Source organism: Pimephales promelas, chromosome 19 (assembly GCF_988280905.1).
Source record: "Pimephales promelas chromosome 19, fPimPro1.hap1.1, whole genome shotgun sequence".
Classification (NCBI taxonomy): Eukaryota; Metazoa; Chordata; class Actinopteri; order Cypriniformes; family Leuciscidae; genus Pimephales; species Pimephales promelas.
This window is the reverse complement of record NC_142787.1, coordinates 18,744,043-18,769,357: the sequence shown is the minus strand read 5'-3', so window position 1 is coordinate 18,769,357 and position 25,315 is coordinate 18,744,043. Positions and strand designations below refer to the sequence as shown.

General features: G+C 34.6%; 1 protein-coding gene across 1 annotated transcript; it reads left to right on the top strand.

The window, feature by feature from the left end:
* The first annotated feature begins 1,010 nt into the window (after positions 1-1,010).
* Positions 1,011-24,661, top strand: npdc1a (neural proliferation, differentiation and control, 1a). The gene is made up of 9 exons (XM_039668881.2): positions 1,011-1,425; positions 11,794-11,937; positions 17,976-18,065; positions 18,374-18,577; positions 18,956-19,022; positions 19,997-20,078; positions 20,191-20,270; positions 20,396-20,495; positions 23,738-24,661. Exons 1-9 carry the CDS (start codon positions 1,317-1,319, stop codon positions 23,807-23,809), a joined length of 948 nt encoding a protein of 315 aa, XP_039524815.2. The 5' UTR covers positions 1,011-1,316; the 3' UTR covers positions 23,810-24,661.
* The last annotated feature ends 654 nt before the right edge of the window (positions 24,662-25,315 follow it).

Here is a 25,315-nt window from a genome sequence, read left to right as displayed (position 1 = left end):
GTCTCGTTTTTGATTTAATGTAATTTTTAATAATATTATTATTGCTATTCTCTGGGTTTACCTAGTGTCTTCGAATAGATTTTTTTCGCTGTGGTGCACATTCTATAATGGCGTCATACAATGATCTCTAAAGTTTTGTCTTATTTTTTTCGGTCCCTAACAATTTGCATGTGCCAACTTTTTCCACTAGGTGCCACTATCAGCATATTTTAAAAGCATGGCATCTAAATTTTAATATTACCTTATCTGTTGAGAAAAATATTTGATAAGGTTCTAGAATCTACCTTACACAAACAGACAACGAACAGCTTCTAAACCACAAATGTATCTCTTTTTCGCACTTGTCATTATTCACACACATGTTTTCTTCTATATTATTTCTTCAGTTTTATTGACCCCTGAAACAGTTTGACAAATCAGTTTTTCGCTTACACCAGTTTTTCTGTTAACAACAAGTTCCCACTTTGAGAACTTAAAGTGTGAATACAATTTGATACTGAAAACCTCTTTTCTTTTGTTATTAATAGAACTAGTGCAATTTATAATTTTTGGTTTGGTGTGTTTGAGTGCTTACTGTTACAATTACACAGCAAAATTTCAGAGACATTTTTATTTGTGGATGGTAGAAAGCAAATACTGACACTGACATGTATGACATGAAATAATAAATACATGGAACATTGAAGGCATATAACAAACTACAGACAACTACTTCTGAATAACTACAATATTCAGAAGTAAACAGTATAGCTGACCCAATGTTATATTGCAGTAACTTTTCAGATTGAAGGTCTGAAAAACACAAAATTGGTGCAGTGGTTTTGTGTGTTTAAAACAGAATTTACTTCAAAACTGTTTGCATTTTACTAAAGAGAGTATAAGGCTGTTAACAACAATTTCCCATTTTGACAACTTAAAGTTTGAGTCCAATTTTATACTGAAAACCTTTTTCTTTTGTTATTAATAGAATGTGTTCCCTCACCTGAGAGAAGAAGCACCAACGTCAGAGCAGCGTCATTGCGTCACGAGCTCACTCATCCTCCTCGCGCTGCTGCATGTAGCTGTTGTAATCTCTCGTATAGTGTGTGGATCATTGGAGGTCCTTCTTCTCCACCTCCTCCCTCCCTCCCTCCTCTATCTTTAGCTCTGTACCACACGGGCAGCGGCTTAACGCTCTTAACTCGAGTTGACGCTTTCATTCGGGCCGGTTTGTGTCTCTCTCTCTCTCAATTGTGTACGTCCAACTGACCCACACAGATTAAGGAATGACACACCGGAGCTTTTATCTGCTGTCCTGGGCTTGAGAAGAGCGGTGAATGATGTTGTTTTACCCGAGTCGGAGCGCACGGCGAGCCCGGGCCTCCCTCCTCTTACCCGGGGTCTTGATCTGCGTAATCTTTGCCACCGTCTGTGCGAGTAAGCCGGGTAAGTGTCTGCCTGTAGCCTATGGTTGTAGCTGCTGAATTATATATATACTGTAAAAAATATTTTCATGATTTGTAGTTCAGATAACATAATATTTCGAGTTTCTAGTGATCTCAAAAACTAAAAACTGATCTAAAAACTAATTTTTTCCATTTCAATGAACTTAAAATTTTAAGGCAACCAGGTTACTAATTATTTTTTTAAGCTAAACCAACAATATATTCTTTTACATTGTGTGTGTGTGTATATATAATAGTATTAATAATATATTTAATAGGATTTCATAATATGCGATAGGCCAATGAAAATATTATTTAAAGTGGTTAAAATGCTATTTTAATTTTATGTTTTAATGTATATTATTGCTTTCCTAAGCTGATTGTGAATTTAAGTATTTTTTTAATACTTGTAAATAGCTTTAGTTTAGACTTGTGGGTTATTCTTCTTTATTACACTTCTGTAGTTGTTGATACAGTATGCTAATTAGAATAAACAGGATTCAGTCTGTATGAACACTAATCCGGTTGAACAAGTGGAGAATAAAACGAGAAATTAGTTGATATTGCATTTTAGGCTATTTGCATGTTTCCAACATGATGTTTACATTGCAGTGCCAAAGCCAACATATTCATTATTGATGTACTACTGAGTACAGATTTTACTTGTACATTACATTTTAGTTTTACTTAATTAAATGTGATGTGGGAGAGACAGCTATATTTTTAAAATTAAGCTTAATTTAAACATTTCAATTTTAGCTTTGGTGGAAGTTAACTTTAATATTGCATTTATTTATTTATTTATTTATTTATTTATTTATTTATTTATTTTTAGATCCTACAATAATTGGCGAACCTGCACCATAGTTTAAAAAAATCAAATGCTGTTGTCATAATACATTTTTTTTTTTTGTAATCAATATTTTTTATTTTAAGTTAACCAGATACAAATCAAGGCTCACTGAACTATATACAAACAGATGCCATGATAACTCTCCACATATAAGAATATATATATATATATATATATATAAGAAATTACAGAGAGAGGGAGATGTAGGATGTCAAAATCTTAGTTCTTCTAACAGAATGTTTGAAATTTTTAATACATTCTTTATTAAATTGATCTTATGCATCATAAGTAGATCTTATGCAATTATGTTGTAAATTCTTTCACCCAAACCGCTCTTATTCAGCGTCTGCTGTTCCATTTGCACTATACTGTAAATAAGTTATAAGGAAGTCCATATATTTTCGCTCCTTTGTTCTATGCTTGTCGAGCCGGTGTCTGATTGATTTCTCGAATGTTCAATGTAATAGTCTAAGAGCTTCATTGTGGACTGTGTGAGCTGGAATGTGGGATGTGAGTGCAGCAATTATAGAGGACATGAACAGAGATTATCAAGTTTCTTTTTCAGACTTGGGAATTAAAACAGCTGGACATTGGTACAACACTCTTTCACAATCGAACACTCACTGATGCACATCAGCATGCTGAGCACCCCTGAGACTTATTTCGTTTTATCCAACAACTGACTATCAAATATAGAAGATTAATACAATTCTTTATATTTATATATGCACTAATTTTATCCAACCTATAATTTTGCTCAAAAGGTTTCCAGTATGCCAAAACATACCCAAAGGCCAACAAATGGAGATTTTGCATCCTTATTTTTCTCTTTCTCTCTCTTATCTCATCTCATAGTGCAATTAGCATGTGTTTATGCATGTTTTCCATTGTAGATTGTTTGTTGATCACTAGCGTGTGACTTCTGAAAAGAGCTGCCATGTTCAGTGTGAACTCCCCCCCCAGGCTGTTGATTATCTGATCGACACAGAACAGCATGTCAAATTTCATGGAGAAAGACAGATCTGTGGATAGAGCCGTAAGCCATGCAGTAATTTCACAGATGGTGACCAGAGCGTGTGAAGATAATCAGGCCTGTTGTGTGCAGGTGAATAAAGCAACCACTTGGTCTGCTTGTTTGAAGAGCACTTTTATGAATTTCAGTGGCGTAGTGGACTTCTGAAACTAGTAATAATGCAAAGTCCTCATTCTGCATAGGATTTTTTATGTTCAAAGCAAATTCAAGTTCCTTTTCCATAGTTTTCCAGTGTACGAAGCCTATGAAACACCATTTAGTTACACCTGGGACAATCAACAAGCAGCTACAATTGTAATCTATTCACAAACATAGTCAGATTGGAAGTCTCATCAGTTTTATATATATTTACATTTTATAAAAATTTAACTTTTATTATCAGTATTATTTATATACTAGTGTAGTATTGTTTTCATATTTTGAATTAACCTTTATTTTTATATTTTCAGTTTTCATTTCTATTTTTGTTTAATTTTTTTTGTAATTTTTACCTTTATTCTATTATTACCATTATTTTTAGTTAATTTTAGTAATTTAAGTAACTTAAAGTTATTTATTTTAATTAGTTGCCAAGGCAACACTTATTTTTTGTAAATTCCATTTATTTTTTCATCTCATATTTAGGTTTTGTTTTATTTTAATTCAGCTTTATTTGAATTACTGAAAATGATTTTTAATAGTTTAGTAATTGATTTTTAGTTTTTTTTTTTTTTTTAATTAACAGTAACTTACTGATCACATTGACAGGGTTTTCAGGCCATCATTGTGCTGTAGAGAACTTTTTCTTGAAGAAAATGTCCCTGCTAATCAATTCCTAATTTCGTTTGATAATTCGAACTTCTTCTATAATCATACAACTTGATCAAAACACGGAAATGTTTAACGTTTATGTGTCAGGTTTGAGGTACAACAGGGTTATGTCCTGAGCCCTTATTTTCATTTGTGAATGGTTAATTGCTGCCTTTTAAACCTGCTTTGGTAGAATGAATTGCTAGCCTGGAAAATAAGCCTTTAAGTCTGTGCACAATAGCGTATCCGAACGAAGAACACGTTAAGTGCTTTGTTAGACTCAAGTCAAACTTGAAATTTGAACCTTAAAATGCCTCCTTAAACCCGCTCCTCATAGAGCACAGGATAAAAGAGATATAAGAAAGGGACCTTGCAGTTTCACATAGTAGAAAAATTGCTTTCTATTACACTGCAGTTCTCATCTCGCTTCGTAATGCACTTACATAAAATGTGTTTGGGGGGGGGGGGAGGGTTAGGTGTCTGAGTGCTGCATTGCTCTCTTCTGAGGTGATGGAGTGGATTGAGAAAAGGTTAGCTGCGTTGCTGTAGTAACTGCCGAATTGGATCCTGCTCTTGCTGTCTCAGGGGAACATGAGGATCTAAGACTCTACAGAGATCTGGAAACAGCCTATTGATGTCACAATGATGATTTGCAGAGAGCAGTGGCTTATCTCTGCAGCAGTTCCCTGAACAAGGCCACATGCTCTTTACAAACCTCGCCGTGTGAGAACGAAGCAGCTGCGGCCATAATATCTGTATATTCTGATCACTGAAACTCAAAATGTGTACTTCTTATGCAGTTAAGTCAGAAACAAACATGACGTGCATGTTTAAATATGCTCTAGAATACCCAAACACACCCCTTGAGTGTTCAGTAACATACAGCAAACATCCACCCTTAAGTCTTCCCACATTGAGTACACACAGATTGCCAACTTGGTTACGGAAGGTACATTTAGATCAGCTGAGACTTTACTGTACGGAAACATTGTTGGCCACAAGGGTGGTTTGTGATTGTGTCTTAATGTGGCTATTGAAAGATGTGGGCGTAAATCTGGGTTCTCATTTCCTGTGGTCCACTACATTTCTCTCACTAATGAGGGTGTGTGTCATTATTCAGTTTTATGATAATTAGGATCTGAGCCAGGCGGACTACAAAAGAGACCTTCAGACTCTTGAAAGCGCAGTCTGATGTAACAAACTATTGTTGTGCTTAATCCTTGAGAATTTTCCAGACACATTTGTTGACTTCTATTTTGGTTTTATAACTGTTTACATTTTTATTTTAGAGTTTTATGAGGATTTGCAAAACAGTATATTTTTTCAAAACTGAAAAGGTTGGTTTAAGGTATACCAAAGCCAGATGTGTCTGCTTTTGAATGGGTCTGCTTTTAAATTCTAGTCATTTGTTAGATGACGCCTTGCAACTAAGTAATATCTGTATTATTCACATATTCCTTTTTCTGTATAAGTCTTCCCTGCTGAATGTGTACTTAGAAATTCCCACAATCAAATATTTTATTGCTCTAGAATGTAACTATTCAAATGATGCTTCAATCAACCACTATCAGTTACTCAAATCAATGTGCAAATGAAGTGTGGAAACCTGCATACTCTACTACACTTCTCTGCTGGCATTTATTCACATGATTAATTAAAACAAAATGTATTGAAATATATATATATATATATATATATATATAAAGGATTTTGAAGGCCGATACCGATACAAATATTTTTTTGGATTTAAAATCCGATACTCCGATATATCGGCCAATATATATATATATTTTTATAATTTCAGAAACGCGCAACAAAACATTAACAGATTTCCCTAACATTAGTTATTTGTAATTTATGAGTTTTAACTAAAATAATATGATAATGCATTTTAAAAAGAAACTCGTTTATTTTATTGTCATGTCACAACAGAACAGAGTAGACTGATGATATTGGCATTAGCTAGCTTTGTGGTTAGCTAGTCTATGATGAGCCATAATTTAGCAATGGATTACGTCATACTGCAAATTGTAAAACATATATTTTCAATATAACAGGCCAAGGAGAGATGATACATCTCATTGCTATAACTGTCACGTGCTGTTAAAGAAATACTTCAGTCACATTGTCAAAAGTTAAAAGGATAGTCAGTCAACACTGTAACAACTTAATGTAACTATTACTAGCTAATTCCGCTTCACTCTCGGCTTATTTAACAGCAGCAAAACTGGACATGATAGTCACAAATTTTGTCATGTTTATTTGAGTTAAGAGAACTGATGCGGATGTTCTTTCAATTGTTATTCAAGCAATGTGTATGTCTCGTGACCAACTTGATGAGTGTTGTCAACAGGGACTGTGTAGAGTGCCCTCTGGTGGACAAACTATACAACTCCAACACTCATGACATGGTTCAAGCGTGTTTCATCCATTTTTATTTTATTTTTGAAATATTCATTTATCGGCCATTATAACTGCCGATACCGATGGTTTGGAAAATGCCTAATATCGGCCGATAATATCGGCCTGCCGATATATCGGTCTGGCTCTAATATATATATATATATATATATATATATATATATGTTTCTTGAGCAGCAAATCAGCATATTAGAATGATTTTTGAAGGATCATGTGACACATGTATGCTGATGATTCAGCTTTGCATTACAGAAATATATTATTATACCATTGTATTATCACATTCTTTTGATATAACATTTGGCATTTGAGAGTCCCAGCATGTTTGTTCAAATGATTACTCAGTCATGATTACGACCCGTTCATGTGTCCTGCAACGTGGTAGGTGTTAGCCAGGCAACAAAGTTTCCATAGAGGCAGCAGCAGGAATAGTAGCCCATTGCCAGGAAGTTAATAAGTAACGAGAGTGAGAAAGAAACAAATGGATGGAAGCAGGTGAGCACATGTGTGTGTCTCACAGAAATAACTCTGAGGTCTATTTTCTGATCAAGGTGATTGTATTAGAATAGACATATTTGTTTACGCACAATGCTTTGGACAATAATGATACATCAAATTGTGTGGTATTGCTGTTTAAATTGATGACAGCAGGTGAAAAAATCCCTTAGATTTACATTGAAGGTGATACCCAAAGCCCAGAATGTCATCGAAACTTTGTGAGTTTGTTTTACTTGGACCAGGAAGCAATCTCCCAGAACACCTAGTAACCTGTGAACAGTGAACACCTTAGCAAATGACTAGTGGTGCCTAAACACACAGCGAATTTTGCATTTACAGGCATTTCATCTTGAAGAAATGTAAAGTCATAATAATATGACTTTATGAGATTGAGATCTGAAGCTTGTGTATCTGCTCTGCAGTCATGGAAGAGAGCCAGTCTAAACGGGAAATAACTGGTACGTAGCTTGACTTTTGGTAGAGCAACAGGATGTGCACACAATGGGAGTTTTCCCTTATCCATCCACTTCCTGTTCATGGCATCTCCTAACACAACTGCAAGGTTATAGCCTATCTAGTTGAAAATATTCTTTCTAATTTATTCCTTCTTAAAGGGATAGTTCACCCAAAAATGTCTTTCTTCTGCTGAAAACAAAACATATTTAGAAGAATATGGGTTAGCAAAAGGTTTATGGACCCCAATGACTTCCATAGTATGTATTTTTTCCCCATACCTTGGAAGTCATCGAGGACCACCAAATGTTTGTTTACCCGTATTCTTCGAAATATCTTCTCTTGTGTTCAGCAGAAGAAATAAATTAATTCAGGTTTGGAACAATTTGAGGGTGAGTAAATGGTGACCAAACCTTCATTTTTGGGTGACCTAACCCTCTAACAGTTTTTTTGTCGCCACTTATGAAGCACATCCTACCTCACGAAGTGCGTGCAATCTGTCAATATTGCCACGTAAGTGTCTCTGTTCTCGTGCTGCAGTTTTATGCTGATGTTGGCTTCCTTCCCGCTCAGAGCTCGGTTTATGATTTCTGAGCCAGCAACAGATGGTTCGAAATATTCCTTTTTAATCCAGCTTTATGACATGCTGATCTTTCTTATGTAATCGTGTGCGCTTTTCCTTGGCACCGCAAATGACCAGAGATGTTTTGAAAAAATCTGATTCTCCACTGCCTTCTGGGAGGATCACACCTATTGGAGGTTTTGACATTTTATATATATATATATATATACAGATGAGTTTGAACAAAGGACACAGAACAAGGCATTTGCAACCAGTTAAATTTCTCATTTCTACCTGATTGCAACTCAATAGTTTGGAACTAATATTCCAAATTCCCTCCTTATTTCTAAGCACAGCTTGAGCTTGTGGTTGGTTGTATAAATGAATGTCCATGACCGGCTGGAGGTGGGCGGCCCCAGCAGGGTGTTTAGAGGAATGTGCATCTCTCACATGCGGACATACAGTTGCACCTCATTAGTCAGTTAATCTCAGTTCTGATGACTCCTCGTCCAGATTTAAAAGCAATCTGGTGGTGTGTTATGAAGACTAATGAGGGCTGAGGATGACTATGGTGAGCAGAAATCAATGCATATTTAGCAGCTGGAGGGTAAGCAAAGCCCAATAAATATTACAATGATAATATGGTCAAAATTCAACAACTTCCAGTTAGTTAAACTGTGTGCCACACCACCAGCACACATTTGGAGATAACGATACTGTTTTTATTGGCAGATCAATATATAAACATGCATAGTGAGAAAGAAATACTTTCCCTTTTTTAAATTCTATGGACTTTCGGGTGTAAAATCAGTCGAAACGATCCAAACCAGGCAGATGTCAGCATATTGTGTGACAGATCTTGATTATGTTGGGCCTATGCAGTTCATACTGATATTATACATTTCAGTGTTTATAGGCCTACTGTAGTGTTAAAATGTTAAAAAGTAGTGGGTTTTTTTTGTAAAGAAATGTATACTTTTATTCAGCAAGGATACATTAAATTGATAAAGAAAAATGACATTTATAATGTTAAAACAGATTTCTGATTAAAATAATGTCCACAAATATTAACAGCTCAACTGTTTTCAACTGTGATTGTTGAGTAGGCCACATGTTTCTTGAGCACCGATTTGAATGATTTCTGAAGGATCATGTGACACTGAAGACTGGAGTAATGATGCTGAAAATTCAGATTTACCTTCATCACAGGAATAAACTGTATTAAAGGTGCATTGTTTGATAATTAGGAGGATCTTTTGGCAGAAATGCAATATAATATACATAACTATGTTTTTTTTTATATATATATATATATATATATTACCCCAATTTTCGAATGAAATTCGAAATTCTCGTAAGTTTCCAATTAGGAATATGTCCAATATTCCCTGTCTTAACTTCTCATGGAAAGTTTCAACTCATTTGCAACCCTAATTGGAACATAGACACACATATACTCTATGTACATTACTGCTGTGGCGTATGTGAGCATTTGCACTTCTACCCTTTTATAACAGCTCCTTTTTTGTTGCCTGGAAACACACAAGAGATCTGTCAATATAAAAATGTCACTGTAAAAGCAAAGAAAAGCCTTCAGAATTTAATTTTATGTGCACATGAAAAAATTACTTAACTTTGTCTTACAAGATGCACACCATTAATTGAGTTTCACAGTTCAGCTGAGCTCCAGTCTCCATTAAGAATGAGCCATTCGGAAGAGAGAGTGAATGAATGTTTGATGATGCTTCATGCTCATTTAAATTCATCCGCATGGAACATGTGTCATCGGTTTGATACTCAGCGTCGAGTTCATGACGTCCGTCAGATGATGTCAGAATGACAGATAGCGATCCACTCATCATAGAAAAGAACACTGATGCGCTTATTCATGGCAGCTGAAAATGAACAGACATTTTGCTTGGAGTGGCTTTTGGCTTTTTATCATATTTAATTTTAAGGCTCCCATGTGGTTAAGTAATGGTCAGTGCTTGGTTGTAATTGATTACATGTAATCTGGATTAAGTAATCAGATTCTAAAAAATAGTATTAGATTAATTACATTTTAAAACATAATCAGTTATTTTTTATTGTTTACATTATTACATATCATTCACACAATACATTCATAATACTTATAGATTCTCCATAATTCTTTGCATTGTTTTAAATTTTCCTGTCCAAAAAAGCATATAATTTATACACATTCAGATAGTCTTTTAGTTTTGAGGAATTGAACACACACTCAGACCATCCATTAGTCAGGTGTTATAATTACATGGAAAATTGGGAGACCACAAAGCATTTGATCGCTGGATTTACGGAAGTCATTTCACTTTTGGTTTCTCAACATTGTATCCGATAATCAACTTCTTGAGGACATTTTTAATTAATATATTATTTGAAGGAATTATCAGTCAAGTCATTTTTTTATTTTATATACATTTTTATGATTTATTTAATTATTAGATTTTCATTAACCTCGCAAAACCCTTGCATTTTCTTCATGAACTCCAGTCTGGGAAACCATGACATAATGCAATGTTTAATCCACTTCATGTTGTTGATAACGAATAATGGAATATATTTTCTTTTTTTTTAATTTGTATATCAATAATTAGCTACAATATTAACATGTTGTTGGGTCAAAAGTTATCAAAAAGTATTCAGATTATATTATCTAAAAATGTAATATAATAGATTACGTTACTAACTCAATTTTTGTCATGTAATCAGTAATGGATTACAGTTTGTAAGTAATCTACTCAGCAAAGGGAATGGTACAGTATATGATGCTGCAGAACCCGTTGGTGTTAGATTTTTAAAATAGATTTCCTGGTGTAAGGGTTTTTAATGACTCAATAATTTCATTTTTGGTGTCCATAAAGCAAATTGGCTGATTCCCAATTTAATGGAGAAATACTATACAATTGAATTACAGCAAACGAGATGTGTATTAAATTAATTTATTCTATAATATTTGAAAAAGATCAAAAATAAAGTTTATTTTTGAAGAGTTACAACAAGCAAATGTCACCCATTCGTTGGAATGGCCCTATACACACACACACACAGGTCTCTTATGCTCTTTAAGAATGCATTTATTTGATCAAAAAGTGAAAAGTTTCATATTGTGAAAAAAAATTCAATTTGAATGAACTGCTGTCTATATGTCACATGATCCTTTAGAAATCATTCTATTATGCTGATTTGGCTGATTTTTAATGTTGAAGACAGTTTCGCTGCTTAATATTTTTGTGGAAATCATGATAATTTGTTTCAGGATTCTTTGATTGATTAGAAAATTCACTCTAGCAGCATTTGTATGAAATATAATTTTCTTTTTTACAATGTTAATGTCTTAACTGTCACGTCTGATCAATTTTATGCATCCTTGCTGATTAAAATGTAATTAATCTTAAACAAAATGATATTCTGAGGTAAATATGTCATTATGAATTTCAAAGCATTATAATGTTTGTTTAAAGGGACATACTGATGTGTTCTACCTGCAAAAACAACAATACCACTAAAAAACATGACGGGTGACTAAATGCACATTTGGCTTCAGAGGAAATGATGACTTTTAATGATACCTGCTGGAACAACATTACCTTCACTTGCCGCTAACACCTACACTAATTAATTGATATTCAAATGCATGATGTGTGATGTTTAGTGCTTCAGGTATAATAATATAATTTGAGTATATCTAATATTTCTTTATCCTTTTAACATGTTTCTTTTCTATATATTTTTTCAGCAAACAAGTGCCCAGATCACATAGACTGTGCCATGATGAGGCGGCACTTCTGTGTGCCTGGCTCCTCCCACTGTGGCTCCTGCCTCACCCCATTTGAGGAAGATAAAGATGGACATTGTGTTGTTCCCAGGAGTAACAATTACGGTACGAAGGCATTCACACACCCACCATACCCACCTTCTGGATACTTTGTCATGATTTATTTAGCACCTATATATGTCTGATCTGGCTTGTGCTTTAGTGCTTGTGCATCAACAAAATCAAACTGCGAGTCAGGCAGCACAAAATTGTTTTCTCAAGCCGAATGCTGTGCATTTATTAACCAAATCCTCGGCCTGTGACTAATGTCGTCCTGAAAGAGGAGATGATGTTGATGGTTTAGACCTCAGATCCTCCCGTCATCTGGCCTGTGCTTTTGCTCTCGTTTCTCTTCTCTCTCACTCTTTCTATTGGTTTTGTGGTGAGCGTAAGGCTTAATCTCTCTCTCTCTCCACATGTGGCAGAGGCACATGACTGAATTTAATCAGTTGGATTGGAAGCATGCACAGAGATAGTATGTCTGTGTGTGGCCTTGGCTTTAATGTAATTCCATGTGAGCACTGCTCTAGCAAAAAGGAAAAGCACTCTTTTTTTTATCCATTACAATACTGCAGTCATAGAGTCATAAATGTCATCTTTTATGTAAGTGTCAGTGTCAAGGAAGTAGCTACTTACTTTTCAGATAAATGTATAATAGTATTTATTAATAATATCTATTTTTAGTATATTAATATGTTTTAGTATTTTGTATATTTATTTCAAATTTGTTATGTTTTTTTTTTTAAAAAAATGTTCGATTTTTAATTTGCTATAATAGCTGAACATTTTGCGACTACTATAATGTCTAAAGTCATTTTCCAGAATTTGGCACATTTTCATTTGTCAGGTTACGAAAAAAAAAATCTAACTTAAGAACTATTTACCCTTAATCAAGCTTCAATTTTTTTTGTATAAATATTTTACTGTTGAGGTTCTTAAAATATTTGTCTTCCAAATTTTAAAAAAAAATTAAGGGTTACTCGGTCTGAAGTCATGTGATACATAATAAATATTCAAAATATACATACTGTATATTAATATGCAAAATATCACTCTTAAGATCTAGAAAAATATTATAAATAATATATAATATTCTATAATAATATTATTATATAGTGATCTTTGTTATAAATGGCTCTCACAACTATAATGTAGTTCCATAATATTAAAGCAGTAGGGATATATATATATATATATATATATATATATATATATTAGGGCTGTGCAAAAGTTAATTGCGATTAATCGCATCCAAAATAAAAGTCTGTGTTTACATAATATATTTGTGTGCGATGTATATAATTATTTTGTATATATAAATACCTATGCATGCATGTATATATTTAAGAATTATTTGCGCTTAAATTCTGTATACATCTATAAATACATAATCTATATTATATAAATATAAATATTTTATATATGAATAACACATTTTCTTAAATATATACATGCATGTGTGTGTATTTATATATACAAAATAATTATATACAGCGCACACAAATATATTATGTAAACACAGACTTTTATTTTGGATGCGATTAATCGCAATTAACTTTTGCACAGCCCTAATATATATATATATATATATATATATATTACGGCTTTAATATACATATTACTTTATTTTAAATTGTGGAATCATTATATAATTTCTTAATGTACATAAAATTGTAAAATAAAAAGATATATATATATATATATTTTTATTAATTACTATTTATCATTAATATATAAAAATATAATTATAATTATATAATAATTATATAAAATATAATTATATATTATTATTTATAAATTATAATATATAATTATATATATATATATGAAATATGTATATATATATATATATATATATATATATATATATATATATATATATATATATATATTATTAATGGAAATGTTTTTAATTTTGAATCCATTTCGTTTCATATTTTCAAAACATATGTATCTGAGCAATAAAGTGGCTATTGCTGTAAATCAGCAGCACTGCCTTCACAGGGTTTGTCTTCGCCCAAAGTTCTCATGCTAATAGACCTTCTTTCCACCTCACCTTCTCTCTTTCTCATTTCTGCAATACTTTTCCTGCAATTCAGCTCTGCAAACATAGGCCTGGCTCACTGAATGAAGAAGAACATGATAAAGGGCTGAAGAGGACAGCTGACAACTTTCATTTTGAGCATTTCATTTTGTGTAGCCAGAACCTGTGTGTTTCTGTTACTAAGAATATCTTCAAAAATAAGAGCATGTTTAGTGAATGTGAATGTGTTTAGTGTTTTTTGCTTTGCATTGTACTCTTACACCTTTACCTCTGTCCTTGCTTTACAGGAAAGTCTTAAAGATTCAAAGAGATGATAGTGTATGTTAGACCAAGGTGGAACCTGCTGTTAAAGAGTACTGATCAAACATTCATGCGTCATATTTGCTTTAATATTGCCTTGAGCGAACATCAACTGAGTCACTTCAGCACAACCACATTTAATTGGGATTTTTATTCCACCATTATGTATTTAAAATCCTCAGCCCTTGAATTTGGGCCACATCAGCTGAAGCGAAGTCTCTGCCAGTAACCATCATCCATCTATGTAGGTCAGCAGTCTCATTTTTACGTCACTGATTGGAAATGAACCCAGAGAGAGAGAGAGAGAGAGAGAGAGAGAGAGAGAGAGAGAGAGAGTCCAGAGGCCATGGCTGCGTTTAACTCCACTTTAATACATACACTCGCAAACTTCCCTAAGCATTTACCTCGGGGAAATCCCCGGCAACATTTTGAAGTGCGATCAACTTTAAGTGGACGAGGGAAGTTTGTTTGGACAGGACAGACCCTCATTGACCCTTGATTTTGACTGAGGGAGCGAGTTATCTCAACATGTACACATCAGGCAGATTCATAGACCACAATGCACCATGATCTTGCTTAATTTACCCCCACTCAACTCTAGTGAATGATGTTACAGTTATTTTGACATTCAACGGCATTATACTTGACTGTTATTACACCGTTATAGTTTATTGTATTATCCTTTTTGTTTGTGTCATTTTCTCCAACAGCCCAAGCATACGTACAGATTCAACAAACAGATTCAAACATATTCATAAGGAAAAACTGTAAACAATAAATCAGCTCCATTAAGGATTCCAAGTGATTAAGGGCTTAGTGTGTTCCATTTAAAAGCGGTTCCGCCAGTAGTGGGCACTCGTGCAACAAAAGCAATGACGTACATCCAAGTGAGCGAGACGAAATTAGTGACGACATCTGTCAATAAACACCTGCCTGATTTAAACACTTACATGACGGTGTTAATGATCACACTGACTGAAATAGCCTGGCTGGAACTAGTATTTTAGTACTGTCCAAAGTTGATTGATGTCAGCGAATCACTTATAATAATTGTATTTTTTTTTATATTTGATGCGTCAATTGCTTTGCGTTGTCTGTCAAAAACACCTGAAAATTGATATCCGCTTAGTGCGCTTAGTGAAGTCACCACTAGATGGCAGCATAATCGTGTCAAAAACTTTCGTCAGTCAGAGTTGTTGTGTCTGGCTTGTTATAAAGCTGCATGATATACTTGCACAGGTCAGAGAAATTAGTGTGTCCCAAATCATATGCCAAAAACTGTTTTTAAGTGTGTGTTTTTTTTTTGCAGTATGCATCCTTGCATTCTCTTTTTTTGGTGAATTTGCTCATTTTACTGGCAAATGCAAACAGTAAGGGATCTGTGGTATCAAGGCACAGTTTTGTAATGATATAATAGTATGTCTCAGTACTGCTCTCAATGCAGACTCAAGTACGGACTTTCCCACAACCACTCAAGTGCATATACTGTGCAAAAATAATATTAATCTTTCTTTTTACACTTTTCACAAATATATAAAAATCAATAATTTAATTTCGTATTGTAAAATTGTGGAACTACATGTCTGATGCAGTATGCTATTTTTAGTATCATTGAGATACTATTATAGTATTCACTAATTTTTGAGATTAGATTTTATTTTAATAATTTCCATTTTCATTGTGATTTTAGTCAGAGTTGCAGTCATTTTGTTGTGTTTTTTGTCATTTGTATATATTTTTTTTAATGTCAATTCATTTTTATTATTTCAGAAAGTTTCAGAAGTTAAACTATTTGAAAATGAGAAATAAGTATTTTTTTATATATTTTAGTTGACGTTTATGTTACTCGATTTCATTTGATTTCAAGCAACATTTTTAATGGTTTTAGTTAACTATGATAACCCTGTCTGATCTTGTACTGGTAGCACCTGCTGCATCAAAACTTGATTCATGTTTGTTTTTTTTTGTTTTTTTTGCTCATTTTCTTGTTGGTCCTCAGACTTTAGTCAGGCTGTGGTGTCTTCATGTGTAAAGCACAGATTTTCAGGTCCACTTGTACAGATGGTTTGTCCTGCCCCCTTTGACACCTGCTGTGGTGGACAGACTGGACTGTGGGGGTGTTGACAGCGATATGTGTTTCTGTATCACATCAGGCTTGTTCTAGGAGGCAGATGGCCAGTCTTCTGTAGACTAAACACACTTTCATGACAATAAACATTCCCCGTTCCAGTAGTTCCAGTCTGTCAGCAGTTTCTGGTACAGAAAGACTTAATGTATGTCTGTGTGCAATGTGAAGAGATGATTACGATAAAGTTTGCTATATGGAAATATTACTTTTTTTTTCAGCAGCTCATTGCAGACACAAACCCTTGTACCATATATGCAACACCTCGCCTCTCAACGACATAGCAGTTAACCTTATTTAGATGATCACTGTCAATGTGTCAATCCAGGCTGGAACAGCAGACAGAACCAGGGCTGGGCGATAGAATTAATACTTATGATGTATTCATTCAATATTATTTTGTTTGTGATGCAAAAGGCTGTGAGATCTAATAAATATTTTTTATATAGTCTATATTATGTTGTTGCCTATTTAAAATTATATAGGCAATCAGGGCTGGATGATATAATGAATATTTATAGTATATTTAATATTATTTTATCAAATTAACCAGCTAGTACTTGATAATGTAATGAATATATACATATATAGAGAGAGAAATTTCCGCTACATTCTATATTATTTTGATTTATATAAAATTTGCCAACTAGGACTGGATGATATAATGATTATATTTATTATAATACAATTTATTTAGTTTGTTTTATAAAATTAAAGAGCCAAGACCAGATAATTTTTATATACAAAAACACATATACAATATGTTCTTTATACATACATATATATATATATATATATATATATATATATATATACACCACATTTTCAATATTATTTTCTTCTTGATTTAATATTTACTATCCAGTGCTGAATGATTTAATGAATTTTTGTAATATTCTGTTGTTGTTTTTTTTGCCATTATACAATTAGCCAACTAGGGCTGGACAATACATAATAATAAAAAAACAGTTTTTAATAATATATTTAATCTTTATATCATTTTTCTTTCTGGTTTTCATTGTGTTGTGTATTGTAGCGCTAAGACAGACTCGTTTTTACAATGTCTTTTATTTCAAATGGATTTATTTCAGATAAATGACAATAGACTTGCTTTTTTTCTGTGAATAACTTCTTTCAAATCAGTTTCTGTGTGTAAGAGGTAATGAGCGATCACACACCCCCTCGGGCCCTCTCACTGGCCACACACACACACACTCAGGCTGGTTGCCGGGGGGGACGATCTTCCATAGTCTTGGAATGCAGCTTACTGTCTGGCCAAACGTACCATTAAACCATGTGCTGCTTTTGTTTTCCGTTTAGAGCGTGTCAAACAAACAACTCCCTGGCACACTCTCACTCAGGACACACACAGCCCATTCATCAGACTTCTGCTCTCATAGATCATTTATGAATGATTATGAATTTCCAGAATATACTCCCAGAGCAATTGGGCTTCAAATAAGGTTTAACTTTGAAGTACAAGAAAAATGTGTGTTATGTTGTTTATAAGACATGGTGCCATGATTTTTTTGTGCACATTGCATGGTAGAACCATGTTTGTATGATAATTTTCTTGTGAATTTAAAGTACCAAAAAGTATTTTTTTCAAATTAAATTCTGTCCTTGTTTTCGCAGGCACAATTCCCTTTCATCCTAGTATTGATGAAGAAATCGACCATCTGTCTGTCATTGGCAAGCAGCAAATCCCAGAAGTCAAGCAGCCAGGTTTGAACTATCTACTCTTAAAATCTGTGTGGTATGGTTATTGAGGTAGTATTGTGGCTGTAGTGGTCATGATTCATAGCAAACTGTTCTGAATTTCCACCTCGCTTGCTCTTTGCTATCTATGCAGTTTCAGTTTCAGTGTGGTGTGACATAACAAGTAACGGCAGGTTTGGATTGCCTATGCCTTTGCCACTTAACCTTTGCCACTTAACCGTGGAAAAACTTTGTAGTAATTAGGGTTCATTAGATCAAAATAAGGATTTTAATGTTCCTTTATCTTCTTTTCTCTCTCTTCATTCCCTCTTTAGTCTCTCACTCACAGTCTCCTCCACAATCCAATTCAGAATCGAAGCAGAAGAGTCTGCATAAACCCACAACTGTAGAGCCAACAACCGGCAGCCCGTCGACACCTCAACACCCAACCCCTAAATCTCCCCAGCCAAACACAAACTCGTCCAACCGCCATGGGCCGATGATTTACCCCCACCCTTCCAGAGACAGCCTGCTTGTCTGTATGTGCCTTTTGATTTAGTTTTTTTTTACTAAGTTCTAATTATGATTAATGTGTTGGGTGTGAGTTTTTGTATTTATTATTATTTTATCATGATTTGATCCGGTTTCCACAGAAATTGGGTGCAAAATGCACTCATTTTAATGTAATTTTACTGGATTTACTGTGGTTTGGCTGGGCCTGACAAAGATGACATTTTAGTAGGCCCATCCCATGATGTTTTGTATTTATCAATTTACACACTGCTCTCTCATTAAAGTAGAATTGAGTGTGTCCTGTTTTAATGAAGCAAAATCTCCTGTTTTATGATAGTCCTCCTCAAATGTTCTCTTCTGTTTCTCTGTTTCTCTCTTTTATAATTGTGTTTGTATGGGAGCAGTGACGATATCTTTATGCATTGTTGTGGGGGCCGTGGGACTCTTTGTTGCTGCCGTCTGCTGGGTCAGGTAAATTGAATCTTTTTATTATTGTCATTATTTATTATCAGTTATATATACAGTTTGTTTTTTCAGCCAGAACCATGATCATTTCACCGTAGTGTGTTAATTAAAAATGTGTAAATAATTTGTATTATAAATAAATAAAGTAAAATATTACAGTTCAAGTACACATACAAATGTATTAATTGCATCCAAAATAAAAGTTTGTGTTTACATAGTATATGTGGGTGCACTGTGTATAATTATTTTGTATACATATAAATACACACACATGCATCTATATTTAAGAAAACAATATTATTTATATAAAATATTTATATGTAATATAAATCTATATACAGTATATACATGAAAATATTTCTTAAATATATACAAGCATATTTATATTTGTGTGTATTTATATATACAAAATAATTATACACAGTGCACCCACATATGTTATGTAAACACAAACTTTTATTTTGGATGCGATTAATGATTTGACAGCCCTAATATATATATATATATATATATTCAGTGTATATATGTATGTGTGTATATATATATATATATATATATATATATATATATGTGTATATATATATATAAGATTTTATATATAAATAACACATTTTTCTTAAATATATACATAACTGTGTAAATAATTATACACAGTTCACATACATATATTATGTAAACACAAACTTTTATTTTGGATGCGATTAATCACGATTAATCGTTTCACAGCCCTAATTTTATATAAATATATTTTGATCCTTTTAGTATTTTTTCAGTTCATTTTATATATACATTTTCTTTATCATTTTGAGTTTTTTATTTGTATTACAAAATATATTTTTTTTATAATTTTATGTTCTATTTTCAGTACAGTGCACTATTAGCAAACAAATAATTTTAGGAAAGTAGTTGTGTACTTCTTTAAGACAATGTAAATGTTAGTGTTTTCTATTGCAAGCCTTATTATTATTTATTTTTCCCAGGGTTCAGAGAGAATCTCATCTGGCTCAGAAGGTCGATTACCCTGCGTTTCATGCAGCGGGCTCTGACAATAACCATACTTCTGTAAGACAATTCACACTAATACCAGTTTGTGTATCTGAAAATACAATATGCACTTCAGAACAACTTCTTGTAATGTTGAAATGTTTACGAGCATTCTCTTTCCATGTTTTAGTCTGGGGATAAAACACTGGCTCACAGTGCTCAGATGTATCACTACCAGCATCAGAAACAACAGATGCTCTCTATGGAGAAGTAAGCACAAAAGACCAGATGATTTCCTTTCAAATTATTTGTGCATTTTCTTCATTTTAAGTCACTTTATCAGACTGCTGATCCTTACTCATTTCCTTCCTTCTTATTTGGTTCGACTTTAATAGACATAAAGCAGAACCTAAAGTGTCGGAGTCCGGGGCCACGTCAGACGAGGAGAATGAAGAGGGAGATTTCACTGTGTATGAGTGCCCTGGACTAGCACCGGTGTGTACACTTTATCATCATCTCTCAGCTTATCTTACTAACTTCCTATATATACAGTGGGTACGGAAAGTATTCAGACCCCCTTAAATTTTTCACTCATAGTTATATTGCAGCCATTTGCTAAAATCATTCGTTCATTTTTTTCCCTTGTTATGATTGTACACACAGCACCCCATATTGACAGAAAGACAGAATTGGAAAGAAATCCAGTCCAGGCACTCAGGGTTACAAAAGTGAAGGAGGCCAGTGGGCCGATACACCAACACCCTGATGAAGGCCAGTGGGCCGATACGCGTTGGTGTTTTTTAATGGTTTAGCCCTCGATTGTATAATAAAGGCCTTTTTCACTTTTGTAACCCTGAGTGCCTGGACTTGGATTTCTTTCCAATTTTTATGAACTTTCAACCCTTCCAAGAGCACCAGAGGTTACAAGGGACACCAGCAGCGCTCCAGCTTCCTTTTGTTTAGAAAGACAGAATTGTTGACATTTTTGCACATTTATTAAAAAAGAAAAACTGAAATATCACATGGTCCTAAAACATGCATCTAATACGGTCTTTTTGGAAAAGATGCAACAAGTTTTTCACATCTGGATTTGGGTATCTTCTTCCATTCCTCCTTGCAGATCCTCTCCAGTTCTGTCAGGTTGGATGGTAAAAGTTGGTGGACACCCATTTTCAGGTCTCTCCAGAGATGCTCAATTGGGTTTAAGTCAGGGCTCTGGCTGGCAATCAAGAACAGTCATGGAATTGTTGTAAAGCTACTCCTTCGTTATTTTAGCTATTTTAGCCTTGTTGGAAGGTGAACCCTCCAGGTTTTCTTCCAGGATATCCCTGTACTTGGCCGCATTCATCTTTCCCTCGATTGCAACCAGTCGTCCCTGTCCCTGCTGCCACCACCATGCTTCACTGTTGAGACTGTATTGGACAGGTGATGAGCAGTGCCTGGTTTCTCCACACATACCACTTACAATTAAGGCCAAAAAGTTCTATCTTGGTCTCATCAGACCAGGAATCTTATTTATCACCATCTTGGAGTCCTTCAGGTGTTTTTTTAGCAAACTCCATGTGGGCTTTCATGTGTCTTGCTTGGTTGACTTACTACAACTTTCTCCCATCTCCTGACTGCATCTCTGGAGCTCAGCCACAGTCATCTTTGGGTTCTTCTTTACCTCTCTCACCAAGGCTCTTCTCCCCCGATAGCTCAGTTTGGCCAGATGGCCAGCTGTAGGAAGGGTTCTGGTCGTTCTAAACGTCTTCCACCTTAAGAACCTTAAGTGCAGCACAAATGTTTTTTCGTAACCTTGGCCAGATCTGTGGCTTGCCACAATTCTGTCTCTGAGTTCGTCAGGCAGTTCCTTTGACCTCATGATTCTCAATGGGCTCTATGCACGGTGAAGGTCTAAGGATGCTGAATTACTTCCGCAGATCGTAGAGTCCAAGGCTATAGCTAGAATTTATATATTGGCTTCTATGCTCTATGGCTATACTAATGAAACGTTAGTCACAAAAACAGACAAAACAGCCATTTTGTTTATGCTTATTTGTTTGTTATATTAAATAAACATAACTATATAGAAAATTACATCTACACGTAATAAAGTTTCGTTTCAAAGACAGGAGGACAGTAAATTTCGAAGACTCTGCCGTAATCCCGTTTTCCTGCGCTTTAACTCTCCCCAACCGGAAACTGAAGAGCAGCCTTGCGTCAAATGCGGAATTTATGCATATAGCCTATTGCTCTGATATGCCCTGTAAGCTGTCAGGTCTTATATAGCTTTCCTAATCAAGTCCAATCAGTATAATCAAACATAGCTGGACTCAAATAAAGGTCTAGAACCATCTCAAGGATGATCCGAAGAAATGGACAGCACCTGAGTTAAATATATGAGTGTCACAGCAAAGGCTCTGAATACTTAGGACCATGTGATATTTCTGTTTTTCTTTTTTAATAAATATGCAAAAATGTCAAGAATTCTGTTTTTCTGTCAATATGGGGTGCTGTGTGTACAATAATGAGGAAAAAAATTAACTTGAATGATTTTGGCAAATGGCTGCAATGTAACAAAGAGTGAAAAAACTAATGGGGTCTGAATACTTTCCGTACCCACTGTATGTGTATATATATGAAGAGTTCAGATGCAAAAGCCTCTAAATGCCATTTGAAATTTTCTGCTTTAATGATGATTTTTATCAAACTTGTATATTTAAGTTCAGTAATTTCACTTAAATAACAATTAATAGGTAATTATCATTGCCATTTAAGTGAAATTACTGAACTTAAATATACAAGTTTGATAAAAATCATCATTAAAGAAGAAAATTTCAAATGGCATTTAAGGCGCTTTTTCACTGCATAGTACGGTACAGTTCGGTTCGGTACGGCTCACTTGTGGTGCTTTTCCACTGCATGGTACGGTACAGTACGGTTCGCTTCAGGTCGCTTTAAATGGTACCTGGTCTGTTGAGGTTCCAAGCATACCGTACCGGTACTAAAATGTGACGTGAAACACTGCAGATCACTGATTGGTCAGACAGAATCGTCACTACCAGCGTCACTACTAGCGTCATTGGATTTGCGACACGAGACACTTTTTTAGCAGTATTTTGTTTTGCTGCCATCAGCCTCATTTTAAACACATTTTTCCGTCTAGCAGTTAAAAACAACCACATACCGAGAATCAGGAACACCATCCCCTCGATAGTCTCCATTGTTCCTGTGTTGTGGGTTTGAAAATGTGGCGCTTTTAAGATGATGTCATGGCAGTAGAGGCGCGCGCAAATAACGATCAGTCCCACACATTTTGAAGGGGTACTACTGCAGTGGAAACGCAAAGCGAACCGAAATGTTCCGCTCCGAGTCGAAGCGTACTGCGCCGAACCGTACCGTACTATGCAGTGGAAAAGCGCCATTAGAGGCTTTTGCATCTGAACTCTTCATATATTTCTGTGAGTTCTGTGTAAAATTTCAGGCACGTTAGTATTTTCACTAACCACCCCCCCCCCCTCCCCCCCCAAATATGGTTTTACGCCAGTCTATTTATTTATTTATATCTGTTGCTGTAGTGTGTGAGTACAAAAATATATATATATACCAAATATATATATACCACGTCTATGTGGTACAGAGGTGCTTTCCTGGTTCAGTCCTAAGACAAAAAAAAAAACACTTCTGCAAAAGATACACATCTAATAATGCAGTTCTGGCCAGAAAGCATCACTGTGGTTTTTTTTTCTCTGCAGACTGGAGAGATGGAGGTGAAAAACCCACTGTTTGACGACTCCACCTTACACTCTCAGAGAAATCATAAGTGACCTGGACACACACACACACACACACACAACCCTGTATACTTTAACAATAGGCTTAACACGCCTAAAAGCACTCTGTGATTGGGTGAAGTTGCACCACACACAAATGATGACATCCAACCACACATGGAAAGAAATAAACTATGACTCTGTTTTTCCTGGAACGTACCAGCCCCCCTCAGAACAAAGTCAAAAAATACTCAAACTTTAAAGATGCCGAAGAAGGGATGATCTGTAGATGAATGATGAATGGTGAATAAAGTAAAAGGGAGCAGTTGTTAAGACGTTTTTCTTGTACTCAAATGCACATATTGAATCTGAAAGAACTCTTTCCCCGCAAAATCTCAGTGGAAACGCAAAGCGGCTGTTTAATATCTTCACGTCACATCTTTATTCTTCAAGTCTGGGGTTTGTTTTCTCTCGCTACCTTTTTATGTGTCCTCTCTTTTAAAATCATTCCTCTTTAGGGTCATGCTAGGAAGCTTTAAAAGCATCTCTTATCATTGTGTAGAAGTACACAGTGGTGTTATTTGTCTCTCCATATCTGAAAATTGTTTTCTTGTTGTCAACATTTAATTGTCTGTATCAGTGCTGATTTAAAACAACATAATATATTCTTTCTTTTTTTATTAAATTAAGAATAGTTTTTGTCACTTTAGTCATTTTTCCACTGTATGTTTCTTCAATGAAGTATGAAGCCGCTCTTATATTATATAGTTGTTTGTTTTCTTTGTAAAAATCAAATCCATAATGACCGTGTCTGGGAATTACATATTAGTCAGACTGAAACGGAGTTGCTGAGGTTCCTGTGCTCAAGTCACTTTAGTATAAATACATAAACTTAAATGTATTATATTGTATTTCTTTGAAGCTTATGGGTAATAATGACTGACATGACAATCACAATTTAATAATTACACAATAATACATTTAATTATTCATTTAGTTGACTTTTTGTTTTGTATGGTTTATTAAAGCTTCTCATCCAACTTTAATGTATTATGTCATTAAAGTTTAATACAGTAAATACAATCATATTTGTGTACTAAATTCACTGTTCCATAAATCAATAAGGATGGTATGGATAGTGTTGCATCAATGTGAATATCAAAGACTTTCATTGTCAAAAGTGTATGTTTGACCTCAAATCTTTGATTGTTGAATTGATGAAACATCAGAGTTTTATTTCTATTCGTATTTTTTTTTTTCAGATGGAGCTGAAAGTCGCTTGTTCTCTGAAAGTAACTGTATAGCTTAAATGTTTGTCCTCTCCGGCTCAAGCATCCAAACAGAACGTGGCGAGAGCAGACACAACCTCCCCCAATACAGGCTCTTTTCTGCGATGGGCCACTTATCTGTCCCATAAGGTGTGGTTCAGAGGAGCCCATCACAGATCCAGCCTCATCGAGGTGTCTATGGGGGAGAGCCATTAAAGGCCATTGTAACTGTGAATGGTGAGGAAGGCAGCCATAGGCCACCTGATCAAGATATGTGGGGAGAGAGGCAGTA